The following is a 27,210-nucleotide window of genomic DNA, read 5'->3' on the forward strand; positions in this document are numbered from 1 at the left end:
ATGTTACGCCTGCTGCTCTCACGCCGGCCCAGGAGAGGCCGACTAGACCGGTACAGGTATTTGTTCGGCGGAAGAAACAGTGAGTGGGGGGCGGTAATCCTGTGGACCCCATGATGAATTTAATACAATTTTTTGAGGGGAAGATTTGAATGTAGGGTTGATTAGGTAAGTTGTAATTCTCCTTTCATATTAATTAGGGGAATAGGAGGGAATTAGAATTATCTTAAATTTGATTGCAATTTGAGATCTAGGGTTCTTTTGCTTTGGGCTCTTGGCGTTGCCGGAGATTTGGAGAGTTGTTCTTCCTCTCGGATTGAAGAAAGATTGTATCTTTGCTATTTCATTTCATCGTCTAGTGGAATACAAGTCTTGCATTGAGTTTTTCTCTCATATTTTCCTAGATTGTGCTGATTTCCTGTTGTAAACAGCAGATTTTTGCTCTTTTCCTGCTGCAAACAGCTGTTTCTCTGTTGTTGGCTTATCGATTTGGGTTAGGATTGCTTGTGAACTCAAGTATTACCTTAGGGTTGCTTGCGAACTCAAGTATTTCCCATCAACCCACCATTCAACATTTTTTTTTGCTTTTGGATGGAAACCCAAACCCTTGGTCCAACTCCCTATGGTGTCGCCCGGTTATTGTCTTAGATGTGTCAAACTGTCTAGTCCTAGCTCTTTGTTCAATTACTTGCAGCTTTTCTTTCCAAAATCTACATTATATTGTCAGTATTTGATGCAATATGTACATAGGGATCAACATTAAGTCCTAATGAACATTATAGAAATGGATTAACAAAACAACCTTTATTCATGTAATAAATTTCAATGATGTGTCACTATAGTATCCCTTGTATTGTTTGGTGATGTCTAACAAAAGCCCTTTAAAGTGTTAAGATTGAAGCCCGGGCATATGATGACTATAAATGTTCATCATTCCACCACAATGTATGCGCTCATTCAATTATTTTTTCTAGAACTAGTTCAGAGATTTATTGAATTTCATGTATAGATTGCTAATGATATGAGTGATCTGCGATAATGAGTAGGCTCCCAGCTAAATCTTCTACACCAAAATCCAATCAACTAAATCAACCCAAACTTGAAAAAAGAAAAAATTACATGACAACTATCTTCATCAATACTTAATTTACATTTGGGTTGACTCGAGTTGCTTCATTCTATCATAAAACAGATCCAAGTTTAAATTCTTCAAAATGCACATAAATAAAGCCTGTAAAGGAAGGATTTTTACACATAAACAGCATATGTTTTTTAAAGAAAAATAATCAAATGGAAATCATTCATTTCTATTTTGAATTAAGCACAAAAGATAACATTTTATCCAACATGTTTAAAATCCAAATACAAAACTTACAATATCCAAAGCCATATGTGCTCGCCTTCTCCAATCAAGCTTGGCTGCATTTCTTTGAAGTAATCGAAATAAACTCCCACTACCAAAGATAAAAAAACATCAAATTAATAACAAATTTGCAATTAAATATTTTCTATTAATAATATGCATGAAAAATAGCATATCTGGAAGTGATGGAAAATTCCAATTATTCGTTACTAATTTAGGACTTGAGTGTAAACATTTCATCAGAGAAAGAAGATAAAAAATCTTCATTCTTAGTTGAATGTAAATATAAAATAGTTGTTTCAGATGACGATCCTTGTGTAACTGAATTAATGTACTGAATCCTTTTCAATGATTATCATCAAATGAAAATTAAAAACAAAACAAAAAAATACTAAGATGACTATCATAAACTATTTTCCTCTATTTTTATTTATGATAACAAAGATATCACAATTTTATGACCTTAACTACAACAAGCAAATACAATTGATGCCAAATTGAGGAGGAATTCGGAGAGAAGAAAGAAGAGGATGATTCCACAAGACCAAAGATCAGCCTTTGCATCATTATGGCCTTCTTACAAATGGTCTTTAGCGTGACGATGGCTGAAATACTTCAAGTGGTGCAGAGCAGGCCGTTAGAGCATACACATGGTCAACAAAGGCAAAGAGCATGAGGTCCGCAACCTTATGGACACTAGCATCATCAAGGAAGAGATTCTTCATCTTGAGGGTTGGTCTTCAAGCAAAATTAAGTAATACTTAAATAAATTTGCATGATGCTAAAGCAATTAGATAATTAAGTTTAGTTAGGATGGAGTAATGCTAGATTTGGTTAGAATGGGATAATTATTCTAACAAGTTGGTTTCTAGTTCAAGAAAATAAATTGAACTCGAATGGAATTGTGCTTGCTTCAAATGATTGAGCTGAACTTAAATGATTTGAGCTGGTCTTGAATGAACTGAGGCAAGCCCGGGCGCAACTAGCCACCCCAAATAGAAACTGATCAAGCTCAAGCCAACACATTGTGAAACAGAGTGGATTCAATGGGAATTCGAGCAGATGGGGCCAACGCACTTCTGAAGGTCAACAAGCACAACTAAAAAGATACTAATATTGTGCATGTAACCATTCTAAATGATGAAATTGCATTTGCAATAGATGTTGGATATCAAAAGCATCTTTTACACTGGCATGAGAAACACGCTTGCAATGATTCATGAATTACTTTGTAAGACACACAACATTATGGACTAATTTGAAAGTCCATATTCATTGAAAATGCAAATCTTATATGATGATATTATTTTAGTTGTCGGTAATCATCTTTTTATCAATTTCTATCTTATTTCAATGTAAACATGCCTTTGATGTTATTGTGTATGAGAACAAGATGTGTAATCTAATATTTTAATTACATTGAAAGTTTTATTTGCTATTACAGGCTGTTTCAATTCAAGTTTCATAACATATAATTTAATTTCCAATACTTGTTTATCTCTTATGGTTGCCATAGAGCATGCGTCATCTTTATATTACTAGATAGATTGCATGGAACCACTAGTCGTCCTCTAAATGATAACTTAGACAACAAAGTTGGAAATTTCCTTCCATGATAACTTCATTTGCTTAAGCCATAGAGTTGTCTTATGCAATTTTTTCCTCTTTGGCTATCCTTCCTATGGCATTCTTTATTCCCTTCCTATTATGATAATGAAATATGCTACAATAACAAAAATCCAGGATGGATGGCTGGTGACCTAGGCATGAAAAGAAAGATTAGATTATGCAACTTTGAAGTTGTTTTATTGAAACATATAGATTTAGGCCAAATCTTGAAGGATTCTAAGAAATTACTACTTTTGTGTCTTTTGGATTACAAATAAATTTCTTGTGAGACATGCAATTTTCAATGAATGATCGAATAATACTTCTGTTTTCTCACAATACTTGTGTTGTTGCACATGGATTATTTGAGCATTTTTCATGTCTTGGTTATAATTTCTGGGATATGCTTTCATTATACCAATGCCAGGCATGAATCTTCAAATTTATGGCATTTATCTTTTGTCCTTCAACTTTTTATCTAAATTTGTGATTTGTTCATGTGCGTAATTGAGATGTTGCCAAGTTTGTTACGTGTCAATTTTCTTTTCCTAGTGTAAATCTTAATCACCACGGAATATTATATTTATTCCAAAATTTCTTGTAAAATTTTAAATTTTAGCAACTTTTATATCATCATTAGGAATTAAATAGCTGTATTATATTGGTTTTATATCATAAGAGACTAATATTGCCAAAAACAAGCGTTAGGAAGCTATAAACTATTATCTTTTGTATGTTTCTTTAAGCATGTCATCTTAGGTTTGCATTACTAACCTATTGAACCTAAAACATTCAACATTACCTTTAACATACACATTATAATCCAAAGAAGTCAACTATTTATGGATTTTGCTCTCTTCAAACAATAAGCATGAAACATTTAAATTTTAAAGAATGAAACTTCTTCCGAGCCAATTCCTTTGGTGATTGATGCCGTGTCATCGGGCTTGGCAACCTCTCCTGAGATGATGCTCCTTGGCTAGCTACACCTCGTATGTCTAGAGCTAAGGTGGTGGTCAATAAATGATTAAATTGGAAGATTCACTCCCTCCTTTTTTTAACTATGTTGGTGCAAAACAAAGACAATGAGAAACACTAAAGATAACCTATATACACATGAAAACTCATACTCTAAGAACCTTAATCCGAGTCTTTTTCATGCTACCAACTAGAGCATCATGAAAAGCCTTTTTTTGTTTTTTCCTAGATGATCATAATTGTTGCATCTCATTGTGCCTAATTGTTAAGAATCATCTTTCCCAACTACTAATTCTCCTCTGATCTGCTCGTAAGTGGCCTAATAGAACATCTCCTAAAACCAAGAGCTGTGATTTTTTTTCGCTATTCATGTGCCAAGCTTCTTAATGTAGCATATCATATATATTGCACGTAATATCCCGAATTGAACGCATCGAAGGAGTTTGTTTCATCGCCTAGGTCGTGAAGGGACCATGGCCAGAACATGATAAGTTGCGAAATGGAGAGGCAAGGAGTTCATTTCAAGAAGACGAAGGACCAACCGTTGACAAAGATCGGTACTGTTGGGTCCATTACGAGATGCCGAATCAATTACCCGGTGTCAACGAAAAGCATGCATCGATTGCTTCGTCTGGAGTTTTGAAGGAAACTTTCGTCGCATGGACTTAAGGAAGACAAAAGGTGAGATCGCACCTTTAAATCATGAGAGACAGAAAATAGAGAGATCAAGAGAGAAAGAGAAGGAGATTGAAGTGAAATGGATGAACCCAAATGCGAGAGAAGATGGGGAGAAGAATTGTGTGACCTACGACTTGTGGCAGCAAGGGAGAAAGCATGAGCAGGCAACAAGCGCTTATAGGTGAGCTATCAAGTGGGCAACTGCATGTGTCAGCGGCTAGGGCGCAGATAAGAAATTTTGTTTTATTTTTTTAATATTTTTAAATGATAAAGTTTATGTATAAATGTAAATTAGGATAAAAAAGATTAGTGAATTTAATTAAATATTTTTAAATTGGACATATATAGAGCTTCACTTAAATTAATGATTACTTAAAATTCTAAATTTTGTAATTTATGGGAGGAATTTAAGCTAATATAATAAAGAAATTACATATATATATATATATATATAAAGAGATTGAAAAATTTACATAAATTGATAGGCATTTTTTTTTATTTGTAAGGAAATAAATTTTAGAAATAATTTAAATATTTAAATAGAAAATTTTGAATTAATGAAAATTTTATAAAATAGAGAGTGAGAGTGAGTTAGGCATGCACAATAGCCTAATATTATGAAACTAGTTTATAGATTTATAATTAAGATAACAAATATATCTTATTCAAGTGATTACATGTATCAAACTATTGGAGACTGAGTAAGGACTAAATGAGCAAAAGCTAGCTGCTTGAATTTGGGTAAAAACTCATGTTTTTTAATTTATAGTAATGATTTAATTTTATTTTTTTTAATTGCAAAGAAGTATATTAACACATACTTGTTTAGTTATTGTTGTAAGGTAACCCAAGATTTATCTTTGTCATATTTTCAATAATTGATCATCTTAGAATAAACGATAATTAGTATGTTATGTTTCACATTACTATATAAAGTGAATGAATGATATATGAATAAAATGACTAGATAAAAATACTTGAATGTGCATGTTGATAAATGTAGTACACCCTCTTATAGTTCTGACTAGGGACTCGATGTACTGACAGTCATGAAATGAAAAAGGTTATGAAAAAAAATGGAAATGAAAATACCTTTAGTATTATTTAGACGGTGTTTCCTATGACGGCAATATTAGTTATAGAAAATATTCTGCAGGATATGAGTATTACATATATGCATAAAGATATGATTGATGGTCATTTAAAATTTTAAATATTATTAAATGAAGTTACATTATATTTTAAAGCAAACATGAATCTTTTTCAAATGTCTTGTATTACTATAATTTAGAAGCATGACGTGCTCACTGATTTGTTTTATGATTTACACTTATATTTATAAATATACACAAGTATCATCTGAATAATTTAAATGACTGGAAGATGAGAGAACGTGTATCCGAGGAGCGACATTCTAAGAGAAATATTTATAGTATTTTATTTATAAAAAATGCATTTGAGATTTTAGTGGCTCTTTCAGTCTATTGGAAATAGTTTATAATAGTAATCTTAGCGAGCAAAATTTTTAATTAACCGTCCGAGTGTTTATTCCGCCTCCTTAATTTGGGCATTCAGGTTGGGTCGTGACATTGTATACATAAGCACTTAATTAGGCTTCCTTATTGAAGTATGCATTACAATGTTTATTTGGTCATCCCAACTATGTCCTATAAAAAACAAGGCATGTTTGCAAGGGAAACCACTTTTGTTCTAATACATTCCATTCACAACCTTGCCTCTCACCTGATAGTTAAACAACAAAAGTATGATCCTTGTCAATAACTTGATACTTTGTATCACTTTTAAGCAAAACTCTCATGCACATTGCATCCCTTTCATTTTTCTTCAACCTCAACCTTTTTTTTTTACTTCAACCTCAACCATGCTGAAGGAGTTAAAGGCACTTGCCACTTCAAAGCTTTCTTCTCATATGATTAGAACTCCCTATTAACTTCAACTTCAAATTCCCTACTACTAAGGTTATACTACAGTTTTCCCTGTCATGCTTGATCCAGCTATTGAAACATTCAATCAAATTATTTGTTACTTGATCTGCCCTAGTCCTAATATCAAAGCAGTGTCAAGCCTATAGCTCCTTTCTCCTACTCATGCATCAACTAATCATGTGTTTCCTTATTCTTTGATTTAATAAAATGCATGCCCTTGTTTGATATGCAAGTCGTATATATAATTTGGCAGCATTTCATAATGCTTTCTAAATTCAGTTCCAAAAAATGCCTTCAAAAATTGCTGAAGATGTGTCTACAACAATGTCTTTGCTTTACTGATGTAGACAAAGGGGGGGTCAACCCTAGTCCAAAATAAATCATATTTTGGCTTCCCTTGAGTCTATTAGTTTTTCATATTTGAGCTAAACTTTTAGTTCATTTATGAGCTGAACTTTAGTTCATTTATTGAACTAAGGGTTAGCTCATTATGAGCTAACATTTTAGTTCATTTATTATCTTTTAATTAATATAGTTTTATGCTTTTTATGCTTGTTTAATGTTTGTCTCTTGGAATTCCAAACCGGCCTTTAACAACTCAACAACTACCTCTTTTAGGTCCTGGCTACATTGAAAGAAATGCTACTTACTAGCTACTTAAATGTAAACCAACCTATTCGTTAACATTTTATTTATCGTCGATAATTGTGAGTTGGTTGGTTGAACCCTAAAACCTAAGTATCCATGAGGGCTTGTAAAAACCAACTCTATTTGTATACATTCACAAGCCCAATCACAGCTAATGCAACTAGATGAGACAACCATTTCCATCCAGTCCCAAAGAAGAATGAAACACCAATAAACTACCAGGAATGCTTCCCCAAAGAAAAATGAAAATGCAAAATTAAGAAAAAGAACCCAAAATATTAAATAAAAAAATCAATGCATTCAATTACAAAACCAAATCATCAAAAAGATTTTTTTTTTAAAAAAAAAAAAAACATCATAACCAAGTAAACTTAACAAAAATCCAAGCTAGGAAAACTCATAAGGTAAAGAATCACGGGAGTATCTATAGAATCAATATTTGTAACATCAATTATTGATCACTTCTCGAGATTAACTCTCCAATTTAGAGGAACTTGTGAGGATGACCTCCAAGGAAGATGAAGCACAGATGCAGATAGAGGATTGTCATGCTGGAAGCATTACGTTGGCCATAAGAGGGCCCAGAAGATAAGCTTACGACTTAAGGTTATTTTAGACAACAAAAGAATGTTTTGAGAATAATCACAAAAATAACCTAAATACAACACAATTCAACCTCAGAGACCTCAATGTACTGTTTTTAAGAAAGTGCACCAAAGTGAAGTAGCATCTTAGGGAACTGCGTGTAGTTTACCTAAAAAAGAAATGAGTTGCTAAGTGTATACACTATGTTCGTTGTCCATAAATAATAAAATTATAAAGAAAAATAATTCTGACAGAGACGTTTAAACCAACAATTCTAAATACAAAGTCTTAAATAGCAAGATAATACAACTGAATAGCTTGAATGATAAAAATGAAACCTGTCCCACACTATAGTTACAAACAAACTTTATATAAGTACAAGTCCTTACAAACAGTCTATAAGAACCACATCATGGAATAGATTATGTACAGCAGATATCACAAAGTTTACTAATGGGAAATAAATATGCTTCGCACATGATAAATAGCTATGATGCTATTCCACGAGATTTGTTGTGATTGTCAGTCATATAAATGTTCTTTAGAGTAACCATCAAATATAATCAATATGAATTTTAAAAAAATTCAAAGAGTGCACCAAAATCATGTAAGATTAGAGTTTCATTATAGCATTCTTATAACTACCGTACATCTCTATATGTAGGGCTAAGAGCACAAAATTAAAGAAATTAATAAAATATCATATTACCATTAAACCAAACACAACTTTTATAAAGGTAAATTTATTTTTAGTTTGTTATAACAAACCGTGGAAGAAACTCGGTAACAATACAAAGACGTTCTGGGGACAAAACTGCACCCATAAACAGAAGTATATTGGGATGCCGTAGTTTCTTCATAAGTGATACCTACACAATAAAAAAAGAACTATAATCAATTTACAAAAGAAATGTAGGTGCCCTCTGCATAATATTCATGCTACTATAAACGGATCATAAATAGAAACTAAAAAAAAAAAAAGCAATTTAAGGTCTTTCAATCAAGTCATTTCATTGAAAGAGTGCCCTATGAAGCTGATCTCATTTTCTAAAAAAAATAAGCCAAAAAGACTAATAGTCAGTGAAAATTTAAAAAAAAATGATGCCAAATGATTGGGAAAGTATTTTTGGTACCAATAGTTAATAAAGATATCGAGATTGTCTTAACTATAGAGAAATAATCCTATGAGTTATACAATGAAATTATGAAATTATAAGAAACAGTACTAAAAAGTAGACTGACAAATTCCGTCAATTAAAAATAATAATTTGGTTTCATACCAGAAAGATATGTTATAAAAGCAGTTTTTTGTATTTGGACAATTAATCTGGAAATATAGAAACAGAGAAAGGATATTCATTTGATCTTTTTGGACCATAATCAAGAATTATGATAATTGATTTGGTGCACATTAAGAAAACAAGATGTGCTAAGGTATGTTGAAGTTATTAAAGATGTGTATGATGGAATGTTGACTAGCATTAGTATTTATTCAGTAACCAAAGAATTTTCAATTGCAGTAGGTTTATGATGGACAGGAGCCTGGACCCGTGCGGGTCTATAGGCGGAAGAAAAGGGGAGGGGGCGGGCTGGCTGGACCAAAGGGACCCACCACTTAAGTGGGGGTATTTTGGGGATGGGAGGGATTTTTCAAAGAGTATGAAGGGAGCCATTAGGGTTTAGTTTTAGGGGAGTATGAAAAGTGTATTCTCTTTCTAGTTTTTCTTCCTCTAGTCTTTTTCTTGTGCTTTTCTAGGGTTTTCTTGTGGGAGATCTTGTCCTTCTCGAAGTGGACAAACTTATCTTGTTTTCTCTTGGCTTTCTAATGCAAAGGTTCTTACTTTTCATCTCAACCCTCTTGTGAGTGTTTCTCATTTGGTTTTGGTGGAGAAATTTCTCCTTTTGGAGGAGAAATTAGGGCAAACCCTAATTTGTGAAACCTAAGGCGTATCAGTTTACTTACTATAAAGTGTTAGATCCATATCTTCTTTTACTAGCTAGGACAATGATTAAAAGAATATTCAAAGTGAGAAGCTTTGGTGTCTGCTATTTACAAATGACATAGATCTATGAGGTGACATATACACTAAAATAAGTGTAAAGCTAGAGTAATGGCGAAATTATTTAGAAGATAAATCACTTTGAAATATGAGAATAAACATTGAGCATATTATAGGTAATTTTGGCGTGCATGATATTAACAATTATCAATTAATGTGTAAGCCTCATAAAGTGATGCAAAAACTTACCACTTTACCATGTCATAAGTGTGAGCAGTTCTTTGCACTTTAATAAAAATAATATATAACAAACAACGCAAACCTTGTTATAATGAAAGCAAACGAAAAAGTCACATTAGATCAAATACTAATGATAGTCATTTCACTTAAATGTTGCTTCATCAGTCCAAAAACCAGACGCATCAAGCAAGCAAAGGCAAACTCTAAAAAACTTCTCTTTACCAAGCAATGCAATAGTGAAGGTAAGCACCATTGTATGGTCACATGCAAGCAACTATTATATTTCAAGCAATGAGCTAAATTGCCCTTCATTTTTATTCTTCGTACCCTAAAAGTAGAGTACGACTATCATAATATATAAATATCTACAACCGAAATCAATAAAACAAATATATATATATATATATATAAACTGATTATCTCATTATTTGCATCAAAAAGTACCAACAGCTCTATTCTACTCAAACATCTTCTATAGGTTTCTATTTTTCATATATGCTAAGTCATTTTAAGAGAAAATGACCAAAATGGTCCAGCAATTCTTTGTGAGAGACCAAAATGATCCCAAACTCTTTTGAGGGACCAATTTGATCCCTTAACTCTTTAAAGTTGAACATTTTTTATCCTAACATCCAATGTTGAAGTTAATGGTGTTAAATATAAATTTTAGTTATTTTTAATTTAAATATTTATCAAATATATTTTTCAAGCAAATCTAATTTTTTCTAACAATTTTTTAAAATATTTAAAAAAAAAATATTAATAATTTTTATTTTTATTTTTATTTTTATTTCAAAAAATTTTAGACATATTTTATAAAATATGATCAGAAAAAATGTGTGTGACTAAGTTGAAAATAATATCTATTTGCATTTTATTTCTCTAAATCAATACAACAATAAGCCTTTATCCTACTATATGGGGTCGACTACATGAATCATTTTTATTCATTGTGTTGTGTCCTGTTAAGAGTCAAAATCTCATCTAAATCTAATAAAGAAATATCGTTTCCAATATTTTCTAACCAAGCCTTTTGAAATTTTTTAATAAATTCATTTCTCTAAATCAATAAATATCATATTTTATAAAATATGACTACAATTTTTAAAATTAAAGCAAAATTATTATCATTTTTTTAATTAAAAAAATTATTTTTGTTCTTTTTTTTTTTTGAAAATTTATAATTACTTTAAAATTATATTTATAAATATTTAATTAAAAAGGACCAAAATACTCTCATATTTAACAACATTAACTCCAACATTGAATGTTAGGACAAAAAAAATCCTATTTTAAAGAGTTGAGGATCAAATTGGTTCCTCAAAAAAGTTGGGAACTATTTTGATCCCTTACAAATAATTAAGGAATCATTTTAATCCTTTTCTCGTAACTTTAATACTCGCCTCTTCATTCTTCATTGCAAAGGGTGGCAAATCACAAGTTTTTATCACACCCAATACTGATGTAGGATGCATTTTGGGCTAATTTACTATTTAGTGATTTTAGATTCATGCATTTAGGATGTATTATGTTGTAATTAAGAGTTTATGTATGTGTGTATGGTAAAGTGTTTTAGTGATGTTTTAATGTATTTAAGCTTTTATATGCTTCATGGGCCAGCCCAAGTCACGGGCATGTTTTAAATTTTGTATATTATCAAATTATATTGTATTTTGGGCACATATGTTGGTTCATTGTTAATGGGCTTGGTGGAAGGTACGAAAATGATAGGACGATTGACTATTTATTTAACGTTTTTTGGTCTTTCCTTATTCCTATAAATAAGGAGTTTCTTATAATAACAAGCTCTTGATTTTTGGATTATGAAATAAATGAAAATAAAATTTTAATACATTTTCTCTTTTGCTTTCTTCCATCCAAGTAAAGGATCTTGAATGCAAGTGGCGTGACCCATGGAGATGGAGTTCCAAATTAGTAAGATTGTAGTCATAATAAAAGACTGTTCCTGAAAATAAATTTCATTATCATCAGTTTACATTACCAAGTTTAATTTCAATAGTAGGAATTTTATTTTCATTGTGATTGTAAGATTAGAGAGAGTTGTCTTAGATGGTTTGGTCACATAAAACGGCATCCTTCCAATGACCCGGTTAGGAAAGTAGAGGTATTAGATTTGACTTATGTTAAGAAAGGTTGAGGCAAACCTAAAAATACTTGGTTAGAAAATATTAGGAATGACCTTTATTTATTAGATTTAAACGAGAATTTGACTTTTAATAGGAGCCGAAGAAGCCGCTGGAAGGGAGAAAGTTACCGTCCCAGCTGGTTCTTGCGTCCGATCAAAATGTCGTAACGTTCGGTCCGGCAGGAAAGGGAACGTCGTCGGAGGGGACAGAGGAGCGCACGAAAAGGGAGAATGTTACCTTCACAGATGCGAGCTCCCCGTTGCTGCCTCCGATCAAATGTCGTAACTCTCGATCTCTCAGGAAAATCGAGGAAGGAGCGAAGTCGAACCACAGCAAAAGCATTGAAGAAGTGGCTTCGGTATCCTTTTAACGCTAAGAGAGATCGTGGAAGGGGAGAGGTGACAACGTGTAGGATGCGACATTCGAACGTGTGCGAGATGGCGATGACGTGCGGTCGGACAGGTATGAGATTTTTGCGATTTTTTTTTTTGTTTTGTTGATTACGGGTCAACACTCCATCAAACCTATGATCTCGTGTTAATTAAACTAGTAGCTACTCATAACACGGTGACTTTAACATGAACAAATGATGATCCACTTAAAAAACTCAAAAAATCATTACAACTAGACCTATCAGTACTTATTTCCTAAAATAAGTTTCTATCATGATTTTTTGTTTGCCCATTTTTTAATTAATCATTTGTTTCTATATGCCGTGGAATTTTTAAGTTTATGTAAGTAGTTGTAACAAGCAAGGAGTATAAAGGTAAAGTTCGTTTCCATGTACACTAAGTCAGACTTGTACTTAAAGGGCCAAAATCTAATTAATTAGCCTTATTGGTTGGGGCGTAAGTAAGCCTCTTATGCCACCAATGAGATTTATGTTAACTATATTATACTATTCCTACCATATATTGTTATCTACAATAACAGAGGTGCTTAGTACATGGACTGCCATTAATATGAGATTTTAGAGGTTAATGAATGCAGTACTATCGTTACATGGCAGAAAGGTTGATTATATTATTTGAGGTGTCACCGTCATGTCATGATGAAGGCAGCAACCTAACCATTGTTAAAATTTTATATTCTTTTCAGTAAAAAATACTTTTTTTTTCAACTCACTACTGAAAAAAAAAAATCACATCATGTTTTGTGAAAACTAAAATCACATATATTACATACTTAGGATGAGTTTTCTTGTCCAAGACAATTTTTGGTCCAATTAATGTATTTTTTTTATATTGCATACGTTCAATCACACAATCAAGTTCTACACGTGATTTTAGCACTTTTTTTTTTTTTGCACAACTAACAATATTTTCCTTTTTTTCGTTTATATTCCCTTAACATTAGCTCTCTTCTCTATCTTATGTGCGCATTCTTGCCCTTATTATACGCCAGAGAGTCTAACGCAAGTAAAAGGAGCAATGATGATTGGCAATAGGGATTAAAATATCAGCGTTTTTTTATCTTGTATTCTATTTATATCCCTTTTCAGAAGATTTCCCTCCACTTTTGACTTGTCTATTAAACAATCTATAAGAGTTCACCTGAGGTTCAGTGCTTCAAAAGTAAAAAAGTCACCCAAGCATGCATGTGCAAGGTTATAGCTGGTTGAATTTAGGGGAATTATGAAATTAAGACGTACATTACAAAAAAATTACCACCAATATAAAGTTGTGAAAGGTTAGGCAATCAAAACAGAAACTCGACAGAAGAATAATCCTGCTATATTTAACTTCCCTGTTGCAATATCTAAGCTGTATGAAAATTTGTCAATTGTAAGAATTTGTTAAAAAAAATCATTCTCACAATAAGTCAATTTTATATGTTAAAGAATTCATAAAAAAAAATACTTTTAGGACTTTGAATTCCTCACTTCTGAAAAGGGGTGGTTACAACCAACAAGTCTAACCTTTGTGCTCAACACATAACAGAATAGTTTGGAAAATGGAAAGGCTGCTTGGAGTTACCTCTTGTCTGAATGAAAATATCAATTCATCTGAATATTCTTGTTTTGAAAATACCTTCACTGCAACATCCTGAAAGGAAAACAGAAATATTTTGATCAATTGCGCAGCACTTGCACCAATCCAACCAAAATCTCATAGTAATAGAAAAATAACCTCAGCTTAAATAATACATTTTCACACCTCTGCATATAATTAGATCCAACAGCTTTTCACACATCATTTTCTTTAAAGCCTTTCTAACTTTGATTTTACCAATACGATAATAAAAACAAAAATCTTTATTTTCATTTACGGGCTAAGATCACTAAGGTCAATCGTATTCTCACAATCTTTATTGAAAAGCTTATCGAAATATCTCATCCACCTTATTTGAATATCTTCTTCTAATAAAAACACTTTTTTATCTTCGTCCTTAATGCACTTCATTGAATTAAATTCTTACTTCTCTGTTTTTTTTTTTTTTTTTTTTTTTTTTTTTCATTTTTTTTTTTTTTTTTGCTGACTTATACATGCATCTTTCGCCTCTTTAGTATCTAATATGTTATGAAAATCATTAAAAACTAAATTCTTTGCATCCCATGTTACTTTCTTAGATTCTTTACGGGCCCTAACACAACATTCTTCTCATGCATCAAGAAATTTTTGACATACAAATTGATGATCATATTATATTTAAAGTTCTCCAAATCATTTATGCTTCTAGTTTTACCGATGTTAAAGAGAATTGATATTTTGTATCTTATATTCCAAGGCCATAACAGTACAATCTCAAAGGATGATAGATTTTCCTGAAAGCACATCAATCAAAATGATTCATTGGGTAGGAAAGCGAGATGAGCTTTATTTTTTATTTATAGCTTCAAGCTTAGTCCGAGTGATAATTGCTTGATCCTTCTTCATCAATCAAATATTCTGCTTTAATCAAACACAAAAGAATATGTGCTGCTTCTTTCTCTCTCTCTCATTATATATAAATATATGTTGATGTAAGAGAATTGATGTTTTTATCTTATATTCCAATGTCATTACAGTAAAATCTCAAAGGATGATAGATTTTCTTGAAAGCACGTCAAACTAAATGACTCATTAGATAGGAAGGTGAGATGATCTATATTTTTTATCTATAGCTTCCATCTAGCTAAGTCCTATGAAATGAGGGATTATTGCTTGATCCTTTGTCATCAATCAAATATTCTGCCTTAATCAAACACAAAGGAAAATGAGCTTCTCACTTGCATGTATCAAAATGATAAAAACATCTCCCAAATATTCTATTCATTGAAAATATAATACAAGAATAGTTACATCAAATTTCATGCAATTAGCTAAGGAGTATTTAGTTTAAAAATGCATAAGTCAGACTCGAACTCGAAAACATTACCTTGGTGTTGTGATGCAACAAAAAATAAAGAACAAACAAATTTTAGGATTGCAAACAAAACTTCCTTTCAATATAATATAGATAAACAAAACCTTAAAGTTCAACCACTTCAAACTTACATTAAATGGAATACTACAATAAAACAAACACAACAATGCTTCAACTTTCAATAAAACATGACACGACACAACTTACTATTAATAAAGTTTAGAAAAGAATGATACAGTTGGACATGATACAGTGGAAAGAAGAAAGAGATTAAAAACCGAGATGAATTTTAAGAAAAGAGGAGGTAGAAGAGGATAGCTCGCAAGTTATTCGAAACCCACAGGTTTCATGCTCCAAAAATTCATCTCAAATCTCTCTAAAAACAGCAGCAAACAGCCCCCCCGATAAATAAGGAAAAATGAATCCAAACAGCCCCTAAAAGGTGCCGCCCAAGCCTTCAATAGGAGCAGCCAAAATTTATGGAAAATCACCAAGAAAGATGCACGGTCAGCCCAGGAACCAAGCAGCCAGAACACCAACAGCCAACCCCCAAGCATAATTTATGGGAAATCACCAAGAAAGAGGCATGGCTAGCCAAGGAATCAAACAGACAGAACACTAACAGCCAGCCTCCAAGCAAAATTTATGGGAAATCACCAAGAAAGAGGCACGGCCAGCCAAGGAATCAAACAGCTAGAACACCAATAGCCAGCCCCCAAGCAAAATTTATGGGAAATCACCAAGAAAGAGGCACGGCCAACCAAGGAACTAAGCAGCCAGATCATCAATAGCCAAGGGAAAGTTGGGCCAAGCCCAATAAGACAAATTCAGCCCACCATTAAATGCCCAAATATCCAAAGAAAATTAGCAAACCAAAGGAACAGTTATTTGGAATTAAAAATCAGAATGGGAACACCATTAGGCAAGTTTTTCCTACAACATGTTGGCTCAAGAAAAATGGCGCGTTGGCACTAATCCCACTTTGTAGCCGTAGGACTTCAATTTCCTTAAGTCAAATTATATTTAACCAAATTTCCCCTGAGGATAGTGTCGAGGTTTAATTAGATCTGGGTTCTTACTTCCCATGAGTGCAAACACTCATAGTTAATTACTCCTCTTAACACGTAAGATAGAACTATTAATTAAGGATGAAAAAAAAAAAATTGGTGCTTAGTCTCAATTGTAAGGGAATGGAGGTCAACCTGATCAAGATTCCATGGTTCTGTTGTCCTGGGTATACCAAATGTTTCAATCTAGTAACATTAACAATAATTGACCGTAGTGTCCAGAGAATCACATTAGTAGCCATGGGTTGACTCCTCTAAGAGATCCCGAGTAAACAATGGTGGTTATATATGAGTTTTAATTTTATTGGGTTATGGGGTTTACATTCATTAGAATACCCATAAGTTAATTCGGTTTAGCGATGTAGAACTACATGAACATGTGATGCTATTAACTTTGAAATTACACGCTTATGAATGAGAAATATCAATTATTCAACTTCCTACGACATAAATAAAAGATTGAAAACAATAAAGCTGTGATTAAGCTTAGGCAATCGATTACAAGACAATGTTAGGAGCACAAAATAATCAAATCAAATCAAGCTTTGCGTAACGTGGGGTTTTCAAAGGAAATCCCTCGATTAAGAATTAGAATAATCACTATTAAGATCCCTCACACGTGCTCATATTAGAAGGCTAGGCAGATAAGCTTTCATAATTTTAATGATGCCACGATCGAGGAGTTAGAAGACAAAAGGTTCGAAGGAGAGATCACCATCATCAAGCTTCTGAACTTCGCCCCAACGTTCTTCAGGATCCGGGCAATGATCATCTGTGAGTTCGCTTTGAAGCAAACACTCCTTGTAGACGACAAGGGATTAAAGTGTTCGAAGGATTTGAATGTGACCGGCCAAGGAAGGTGGATTCACTTCTCCTTCTTAGGTGAAAACATCAAGCAAAGGAGCCTGAGTGTAGACAAGAGGGAGGAGGTTATGGCCTGCCCTAGAGCACCCTTTTAATTCCTTATTTGGGTGATGAATAAGGAAATGAAGCAAATAGAAAATTCTGAATTTTAATTTCAGCAATTATTAAAATTTTGGAATTGAATTTTTGTCTAGATGGCATGCCAATTAGGACAAGAATTAAGTGGGATTGAAGTAGGAATTAATGGCTACTTTAAGTGGAGGAGGAATTGGGGAGATTTGAATTTGAATGACCCTCAAATAAGGAAAGAGGGGAAGGGGGGCAGCAAGCCTTAATGGGGGCTGATTTGGGGAACTTAAATTGGAAGGATAATAATGGAGGAGAGAGGGAGAGGAGCAGCAATGGCTAGGGGAAGGTGGGATTAATTAGAGGGATTAAAAAGTTATCAAATTTAGGATGCTAATTGAGGAAAGGGGATTTAGGGAAAATCTCCATTCAAAATTCAAATACGTATGAATAGGGAAACTTTCCTAATATAACGCATCTTTTTTTAGAAAGAAGTTTCAAATTTTTAAGTCAATTAAAATCGGAATTTAAGACTTTCTAGATTTACTATGCACTAAGTAGGAAAAGTATTGAATACTTTCTTTGAAAATTTGGAGGCAATGGGAGGGATAGGTGGCCGGCAGCTAAGAGGTGAAGGGGATCGGTGGAGAATCGGCCAATGGGGAGGGATGATTGGCAGGTAGTTTAGGGGAGGGAGGGGTGGCGGGTTAGGGTGGTAGACGGCCTAGGGATAGGTGGTGAAGGGGCCGACGACTAGGGAAAGGATTGGACCGGCGGCTAGGAGAAAATAGCAAGACGAATTGGAGGTGGATAAAAACCACGAGCCCGGACTCTTCCTGCGACTGATGGGTAGTGTTTTGCCCTCACCAAGGGACTTCAAACTTTCACAAGAGCTCTCATGACACTCAAAGACACGTGCAAAAATTTTTCAACATAATATTCATCAGCCTCTCCAAAGAAGATGAGAGGACTATAAATAGATAAAATATAATAATAATTCTAATGACAAAAGTGCCTCATGGGGTCACATAAGCCTACTCCCTCAAGTGAGGGTAAAAACGAAAAAAGATAAATAAATCAAATACAACTAAAAGCTCAAAAATAAATTGGTCTAATCATGACCGTAGATCTTCGACCCCTTATCTAATAAACTTTCCACAGTCATACATCCTCATCATTTAGGTTTATAACTTCGGTTAGAAGTTGCCCAGATGTTTAAATTGAAGCGGGTCTTACGGCTTCTATTAGAAGTAGTCCAGTTGTGGGTCTTACAACTTGGCTCTACAGCATGGTTGCCTAAAGATTTAGATTTAATTTGAGAAAAGTTTCTCTTAAGTAACATGTCTTACAACTTCTTATAGAATATGCCTGAAATTTTAATTTGGAGCGGAACTTACAATATACTTATGAGTTGCCCACATATGGGTTTTACAATCTAGCTCTACAGCAAGGCTGCTCGAGTATTTAATTATTTGGATAGCTCTTACAACTTCCCTTTTAAAGTTGCCTAAAAGTGAGTCTTACAACCTAATCTTTTAATTTAAAATGTCCATTTGTTTGAGGATTTGATATTTCATTTCAAAAATCACGACTCTCATTAGAAGTTACCTAGTTATTTAGGTAAGACGAGTCTTATTGATTTCCTTTGGAAGTGCCCATTAGTTTTGCTGGTTTGAGTGGACAAGAGTTGGTTGAAAACTTGAAACTACATTGTAGTATTCAATTATTTACTAGCTTGATACTTACTAGCCAGCAGTTTTTGTTGTACGACACTAGTGTTTCTTATTATAATGTTTTACTCTTTTTTTATTTTCAGTGTTGTAGATTGTACTAGTAGTTACTTTACCAGTAGCATGTTCTACATGTTTTGCTTTCAATTTGTAGCTTAGCGTAGCACTTGTTCTTTTTATTGCTTTAGCATTTATTTTTATATTAATTTAATTTCAATCCTTAATTAATTTCATTTGCTTGTTGCAAGAATTCGTGCAATTTTGGAGTTCGCACATGAGAGTACAGAATGTGTTGAGTTGTATTTGTGAGTTCGGAGAGCATTGTTGAGAGCTGGAGAGTTTGTGAGAGTTTTGTTTGTTGTATTGTGTTGAGTTGAGTTTGAGTTGTGTCGGTTTCAGTGTAGCATGTACCTAGGGCTAGTCAAGGGAAAACAGTATTTTACTTTCTTTCTTTTCAAAAGAAAATTCACCATTGTGGCTCTCTTCATATTTTTTAAATTATGCTCAATATAATTTATATTAAAATTGATTGATTGATTAATCGCTCAATTAATTAATAATTATTTTTAAAATACATTTATTAATTATGAAATTCAATTTCAAATTTAAATTTAAAATTAATTTGATTAATTATTTTAATTAACTAACAAAAATTTCAATTTTTTATTATAATTTTAAACTAATTGATTAAATCAAATTTTAAATTTAATTAATCAATCAATTTAGATTTATATTTAAAATTCCAGTCAGTTAAATAAATTAATCAATTATTAATATTTGATTTCAAAACATAATCGTTCTCAAATCAACAACTTTTGGATTTTAAATTGCTCTCCAATTATTCTAAAGGCAATTTCCAGAAAATTTCGATAGCCTCCCGGATTCCCCCCTGATTAGGGGAAGTTGGGACGATATTTGTCATAGTTTCTTTTCGCCGAGATCAAAGATTGACGGTGCGCGGTCTTCAAATTTAAAACCATCCGTCCGGATTAAAAATCATGGCACATATTTTTTAATTTTAAAACTATCCACCCATATTAAAAATCATTGGGCGGGTCTTCGAATTTAAAACCATCCTCCCGAATTAAAAATCACGACACCGTCTTCAATGTTGAAATTCATCTCGCCCAGATCAGATCAATGGCACGAAGTCTTCGAAATAAATGATTATGTTATATTGTTCATATATTTAATTAATTAAAGAAAGTATGTAACAATATGCCGGAGTGATTAATGTCTCAAGAGAAAGACGGTTTGTTATCTTAATTTGAAGCTGTCAGTAACCAAATAGATAAGGAATGTTTGAACCTATAGAAACAGATGGACCTATAGAAACAAATAGAACAGAGATGGAATAAGGTGCTCGTTCGAGATTGCAGGAGACCAGTCGTTTGCTCACGCAAACAGAGGATTCATGAACGGGTGGTTTGAGGCGGGGCTTGATCGGAACGGACAAAGGTCGCTCGGTGTTGTCTCGTGTGGAGGTAAGTCGCGAACGGCAAGCTAGAGTGAGACGGACTAGACGTGTCGCAAGAAGAACTGAGGCTGGGGCGTCGGACATGAGCAAAGGCTAGGGCGTCGGAGTCGGACGTGAGCAGAGGTTGGGCTATTCGCACCTAGCGTAGGAGATGATGGCAATTTGGTGGGTTCCGGCATGTGGAGGACATGCAAGGCGGGTCGATTGAAGCGGGCAAAGGTGTCGGCTTGGCATGAGGAAGATAGAAAGCATAAGTTTTTTTTTCTTTTCTTTATGTTTCTTCCTCTTTTTATCAATTTGATTGTCGAAGGCTATTATTATGTCGAAGAGATGTATCCATTGACAATCCATTGCTGATCAAACTCACAAAGAGATACATCTCTTCGATTTATTTTACTTCTTTTTTTTATTTTTTTGTATTATCAGCCAACACTTGGGAACAAGAGAGTATATAGTTTGGCATATATATATATATATATCATATCATATCATATTTTTCGCTTAGAGGAAAATATTGATTCTCTCCTCTCCTTCAAACTTCCATAATATCAGCCATATAGCCATAAAATGCACGTTTGACATCCAAAATCTTCCTCTTCATTGAGCTAGAGGTATTATAAATTCTTTAATATTTAAAATCATTTGAATACAAATCAATGCATTGAAATTTCATAATAGATTTGTTTTGGAAGAATAAGAAAAAATTGTGAATTTCATGGTGTGGATTATTTTAAAGGATTTGTAATTTAAGAGAAGTGTTGTTCATAATATTCAAAGCATTTTCATTAGTTTTGATTGTTGCAAAAGGCAAAAATGGTCCCTACAATTTTTTGGGTCCTTTTTGGTTTGAGACTATTGATCGTGCCTAATTTGCTCCGCTAACTCTTCAATTAATCCAAATTGGTCACATCTTTCAAATTATGGAGTAAATGGATAGAGTTCATGAGAGAGATTGCTTGGAGATTAAATTTGTAAATCTTGCTTTATATTATTTAATATGAAGTTTAATTTATTTTATTGTTACCATTCTATGTAATATAATGTTTATAATTTTTATTGTTATTAAATACAACCCTTCGTCGAATTGAGGTCGTCCTCAATGAGGAGCTAACACCAACGACGTTAACAAGCAATCGAAGAGCATTCGAAGGTGCATCATAATTGGACACTAGCCTGATGACAAGGTTTGCATTTTGCTTACATCTCATGCGTGGATAATTCATGTGGAAGACTGCGAATATAGACATTAATCCTCTAGTGGTGGGGATAGAGATGAATTTGAGATATTTATTCTTTTCTAAGCACAAATCATCCTTGTAATTCTTTCTTCTTCGTATATCCTCAGGGTCCTCTAGCAAGGTGAAATCTTCATGGTACTCAGCCTTAGTGATCCCAATCTTAGTGCATTGCTCATCACTATCTTTGTTCTTTGTCACTTGGTCATCATGATATCTGAAATATATTCTTATTGCATTGCTCGTTGACACTCTTCCTTCTCTTATGGCCCTTCTTGTACGGCAATCGAGCTCGAGTAAGAAATGAAATCAGGATTACAATTATATATATATATATAGGAAGATGACTATAACTACTAATCTTACTTCTTGTATGAAATTTTCATCCCTCCAAACAATAATTCTAAAAAAGGAACTAGTTTGAATTAATTTTGAAGAGAAAAGGGACCCAATTGACAATATTTATTAGTCTGGGACTAAAATGCCCCCCCCCCCCCCCCAAAAAAGCCACCCCCCCCCCCATAAAAAGTCAAGGGACGATTTTGAGCTTGATCTCTAAGAGAATAGATAATTAATTATGTGGACCTGTGATGAGGACATCAAGACATGGAAAAATCTACTAGAGGTGTGATCGTCGATCAACGGCCACTATTACATCACGCTACTTATGATTTTCATATTTATGATTGATGTATTTTTTTTTTATGAAGTTATTATGCTTTTCCTTTTTTGGTCCTTACTTAAGGGCTTAAGTATGGCATTGAAGTAGTATTTATTTATGTGCTATTTAAAGCCCCCCTCTTCTTCTTTGAGAATTAATGAATGAATGATAAAAAAAATTCCTACGCGTGTGTTATTTGAGTTGTGAGAGTTCTAGGAGAGAACTTTGGAGAGATCCCTAGGGAGGGAAAATGGATCACCCACCAACCTTGGAGAGGGTTCGTGGTTTGTTTTATTGTTCTTTTCTTTCAATCTCTTTTCCTCCGAGCCGCCGGATTTCCTAGTCACCCTACCTTGTCGCCGGCCACATCTCCCACCACCACCACCTTATGTAATACCCAGAAAAATACAGGTAATAGTTAATTTAAATAATTTTAGAAACGATATAACTATTATATTAATTATGTTAATTACTCCTTAAATTCCAAAAGACGTTTTCTATGGCTGTGTTTAGGAGGCGGTTGCCTAGTGGGGCCACTCTATCCTTATCTAAATGGGATTACACGCAAGCAACAAATCAATTCATTCTCTGTTTTGTTCACGGAAGCATCAGAAGGAACTTGTAAGTTTCGGTTCCAAGCAAAAGGCACAGTGTTCCTTCACTGTTATTGGGTTCGGATAGTGAAGCATTGGCTACCGTAAAAACAGGAATAACAATTCCTGCATTCGGCTGAGTGTGGGATTGGAAAGAAAACTGCAGTTTTATATCAAATATCAGTTGAAGAGTTGTAGGGAAATTCTGTGGTAACTGCAAGTAAGTAATGATCAGATTTTCTATGAATTATTTTCTATGAATTCTAGTGTTGTGAGTATACAAAGTAGTTGAAAGATTTATGAATTAGGGTGGTATTTTGGAGAAGAGGGAAAGAAAGAATAACGGAAAGAAAGAAAGACGAAGGTTAAAAGATAAGTTAGGTAAGTATTCTTGGTATATTTTCATTGTCTTTTATATACCTAAAAAAATGAAATGATAAAAGTTTTAATATTGTACACTTATAAGGTTAGGATTCATCAAATATATTCATGCAAAGAGAAACTTTTGAGGTGACTTATAATAGAAGAAGAGTAAGAAGGGAATGTGTGGAAGAATCAAATCGTCAAGAAGGTAAGTAATGCTAAATTAATGTGTAAAAGCCAAATTTAATCGTCAAGAAGGTAAGTAATGCTAAATTAATTTAAGTAAAGAGTACAACAACAACAACATCAAGCCTTTATCCCACTACGTGGGGTCGGCTACATGAATCCTTTTTCTCCATTGAGTCCTATTAAAAGCCAAATTCTCGTTTAAATCTAATAAAGAAAGGTCATTCCTAATATTTTCTAACCAAGTCTTTTTAGGTCTACCCCTACCTTTCTTAACACAAGTCAAATCTAATACCTCTACTCTCTTAACTGGGTCGTCGGAAGGCCGCCTTTTTATGTGACCAAACCATCTAAGGCGACTCTTTATAATCTTTTCTTCTACTGGAGCTACTCCAACCTTTTCACGTATATGCTCATTTCGTATCCTATCTCTAAGGGTAAAGCCACTCATCCATCTAAGCATCCTCATCTCTGCCACACTTAACTTAGTATTATGCTTCTCTTTTAATGGCCAACATTCGGCACCATAAAGCATTGCAGGCCTCACTACCATCTTATAAAATTTTCCCTTAAGTTTGAGGGGTACATTTCTATCACATAACAAGCCCGATGCATTCCGCCACTTCAACCATCCAACTTGAATTCTACTGATAATATCCCCATCTATTTCACCATCACTCTGAACAATAGATCCAAGATACCTAAAACGTGTACTCTTATTAATGACTTGATCGCCCAAAGTCACAATCCCCTCACTAGGACTATTACTGCTAAAATTACACTCCATATATTCCGTTTTAGATCTACTCAAGAGAAAACCTTTAGACTCTAAGGTTGACCTCCATAATTCAAGTTTACCTTCAACTCCCTCTCTAGTCTTATCAACAAGAAGAATATCATCAGCAAAAAGCATACACCAAGGTACATCATCTTGCAAATGTCTAGTGAGAACATCCAAGACTAAAGCAAAAAGATATGGGCTTAAGGCTGATCCTTGATGTAACCCAACCGAAATAGGGAAATACTTGGTCAAACCACCTTGTGTTTGAACACAAGTAATAGCTCCTGCATACATATCTTTAATGATTTGAATATAAGCATTATTGACTCCTTTCTTATCAAGAACTCTCCATAGCACTTCTCTTGGAACTTTATCATATGCTTTTTATAAATCAATAAATATCATATGTAGATCCTCCTTATTTCCTCTATATTTTTCCATCAAACCTCTGAATAAATGTATGGCTTCCATAGTCGACCTACCCGGCATAAATCCAAATTGATTTTGAGAAACATTAGTATCACGCCGCAACCTATGCTCCAAAACTCGCTCCCATAGTTTTAAAGTATGACACATTAACTTAATACCTCTATAATTCGCACAATCTTGAACATCACCTTTATTCTTAAAAATAGGAATTAACACACTCATTCTCCACTCATCTGGCATCTTCTTAATCTTCAAAATAGTATTAAAAAGTTTAGTAAGCCAAGAAATCCCTTCATCTCCTAAGCATTTCCACACCTCTATTGGAATATCATCAGGTCCAACAGCTTTTCCACCCTTCATTCTATTTAAAGCCTCTCTAACTTCAGTTTTACTAATACGCCGATAAAAACAGAAATCTTTACTTTCATTTAGGGTGCTAAGGTCACTACAGTCAATCTTATTTTCACAATCTTCATTAAAAAGGTTAGCAAAATATCTCATCCATCTTTGTTGAATATCATCTTCTAAGAAAAGTATTTTTTGATCTTCATCCTTAATACACTTCACTTGAACTAAATCCTTACTACTCATATCTCTTTGTTTGGCTAACTTATACATATATATTTCTCCCTCTTTAGTATCTAATCTATTATATAAATCACTAAAAGCTAATGTCTTTGCATCGCATATTGCTTTCTTAGAATCCTTACGAGCCACTTTATATAATTCCCAATTATCAGAATTTTTAAAATTAAACCAATTTTTATAACAAAGCTTCTTATTTTTAATTTTTTCTTGCACATTAGGATTCCACCACCAACTATTTTTACTATTAGGAGCTTTTCCCTTAGATACTCCAAGCACATCTTTTGCAATATTCTTAATATCACTAGCCACTTTTTCCCACATAATATTAGCATCCTCATGCACAGACAAAATCTTAAGATCTAAAATCTTACTCACAAAAATATTTTGGTTAATATTCTTTAAATGCCCCCATCTAATCCTAGAAAATTGTTTTACTTTATTTTTTATTTTATGCCCCTTTATCTTAAAGTCCAAAACTAATAATCGATGTTGGGTACATAAATTTTCACTCGGAATAACTTTACAATCTTTGCAATCTAAACGATTTAATTTTCTAATAAGAAAATAGTCAATCTGGGTTGTACTATATCCATTTTTATAAGTGATGAGATGCTCATTCCTTTTCTTAAAAAAGGTATTAGCAATTAAAAAATTATAAGCTAAACTGAGGTAGATGAGATGTTTTTAATTGATATGGAAAGGATTGTTATGAAAAGTGTTATATCAGGAAAACTGATATGTTTAGTTATCTGTTACACTCTATTGTATTAGTCAGGGATACTATGGGGTGTCACACCTTAAGCCACCACCCTCCTTCCCCCACTACAACCACCGACCCGCTTACCCAACGCCCCACCCCACTCGCCAGCCCTTCATCCAACTGAACCCAAGCCCAAGCTGCCCCCCCCCCCCGAGAGTTTTCTCTCCATCCTTTCTTACATTGATTCCTTTCCTAATTGGGTTGATCAATTTAGGTAATTCATTAACTTATCAAATTCAAATTTATTTGAATTTGAAATGTTACCTAAAATATCACTCATATTTTAGGAAACTTTTCAAATCCTTACCAATCGAATTTAAGTTAAATTAGGATGAATATTTCATCCTAAATTTAAGTCCATGAATTAAGTAAGCATTAAAAGCTTCCTTAATTTCTCTCTCTATCCCATTAAGCCTCCGCACCCCCCCCCCATTTAAATTTGGATTTGTTTCCTAAAGCTTCACTTTCCTTATTTAACTCCAACTATCTATGGAAGGAGTTTGAATTTTGAAATAACTCAAATTTAAATCTCAAATCCTTCTTATTTCATTAATCCTATTTTTGAAAAGACCGTTAAATAAATCAATTAATCCAAATCTGAATTAATTGAGTAATTAATGCCTTAATTCCAAATACATTGAATCTAGACACACAACCCCTGTCTCTCTCTCTAGACCGGCCCTCCCCTCCATCTTTCTCATTAATTCCTTCCATTATTGATCCTCAATCAAATCCCTAAATCAATACCAATTAGAATTCAAATTGGGCTGATTTATTCTAGTCTTTCCTAATTAAAAACCATTGATTAGGCAAGGCTTCAATTTTCTCCACGGTATCCCCAATCCCCTCAACCCGAGCAGCCTTCTCCAAGGGAT

General features: G+C 33.4%; 1 protein-coding gene across 3 annotated transcripts in view; it reads right to left on the minus strand.

The window, feature by feature from the left end:
• LOC110099472 (RGS domain-containing serine/threonine-protein kinase A) overlaps positions 1-27,210 on the minus strand; it is a 61,021-nt gene that overhangs the window by 20,803 nt on the left and 13,008 nt on the right. For all 3 annotated transcript variants that reach the window (XM_020826631.2, XM_020826632.2, XM_028692818.1), the window contains 3 exons: positions 14,167-14,235; positions 8,572-8,672; positions 1,373-1,451 (listed from right to left, as the gene is read on the minus strand). In XM_020826631.2, the coding sequence (XP_020682290.1) occupies positions 1,373-1,451; positions 8,572-8,672; positions 14,167-14,235 (249 nt within the window). The remainder of the gene's footprint in view (positions 1-1,372; positions 1,452-8,571; positions 8,673-14,166; positions 14,236-27,210) is intronic.

The sequence above is a fragment of the Dendrobium catenatum genome, unplaced genomic scaffold (assembly GCF_001605985.2).
Source record: "Dendrobium catenatum unplaced genomic scaffold, ASM160598v2 fragScaff_scaffold_157, whole genome shotgun sequence".
In the NCBI taxonomy this organism is placed as follows: Eukaryota; Viridiplantae; Streptophyta; class Magnoliopsida; order Asparagales; family Orchidaceae; genus Dendrobium; species Dendrobium catenatum.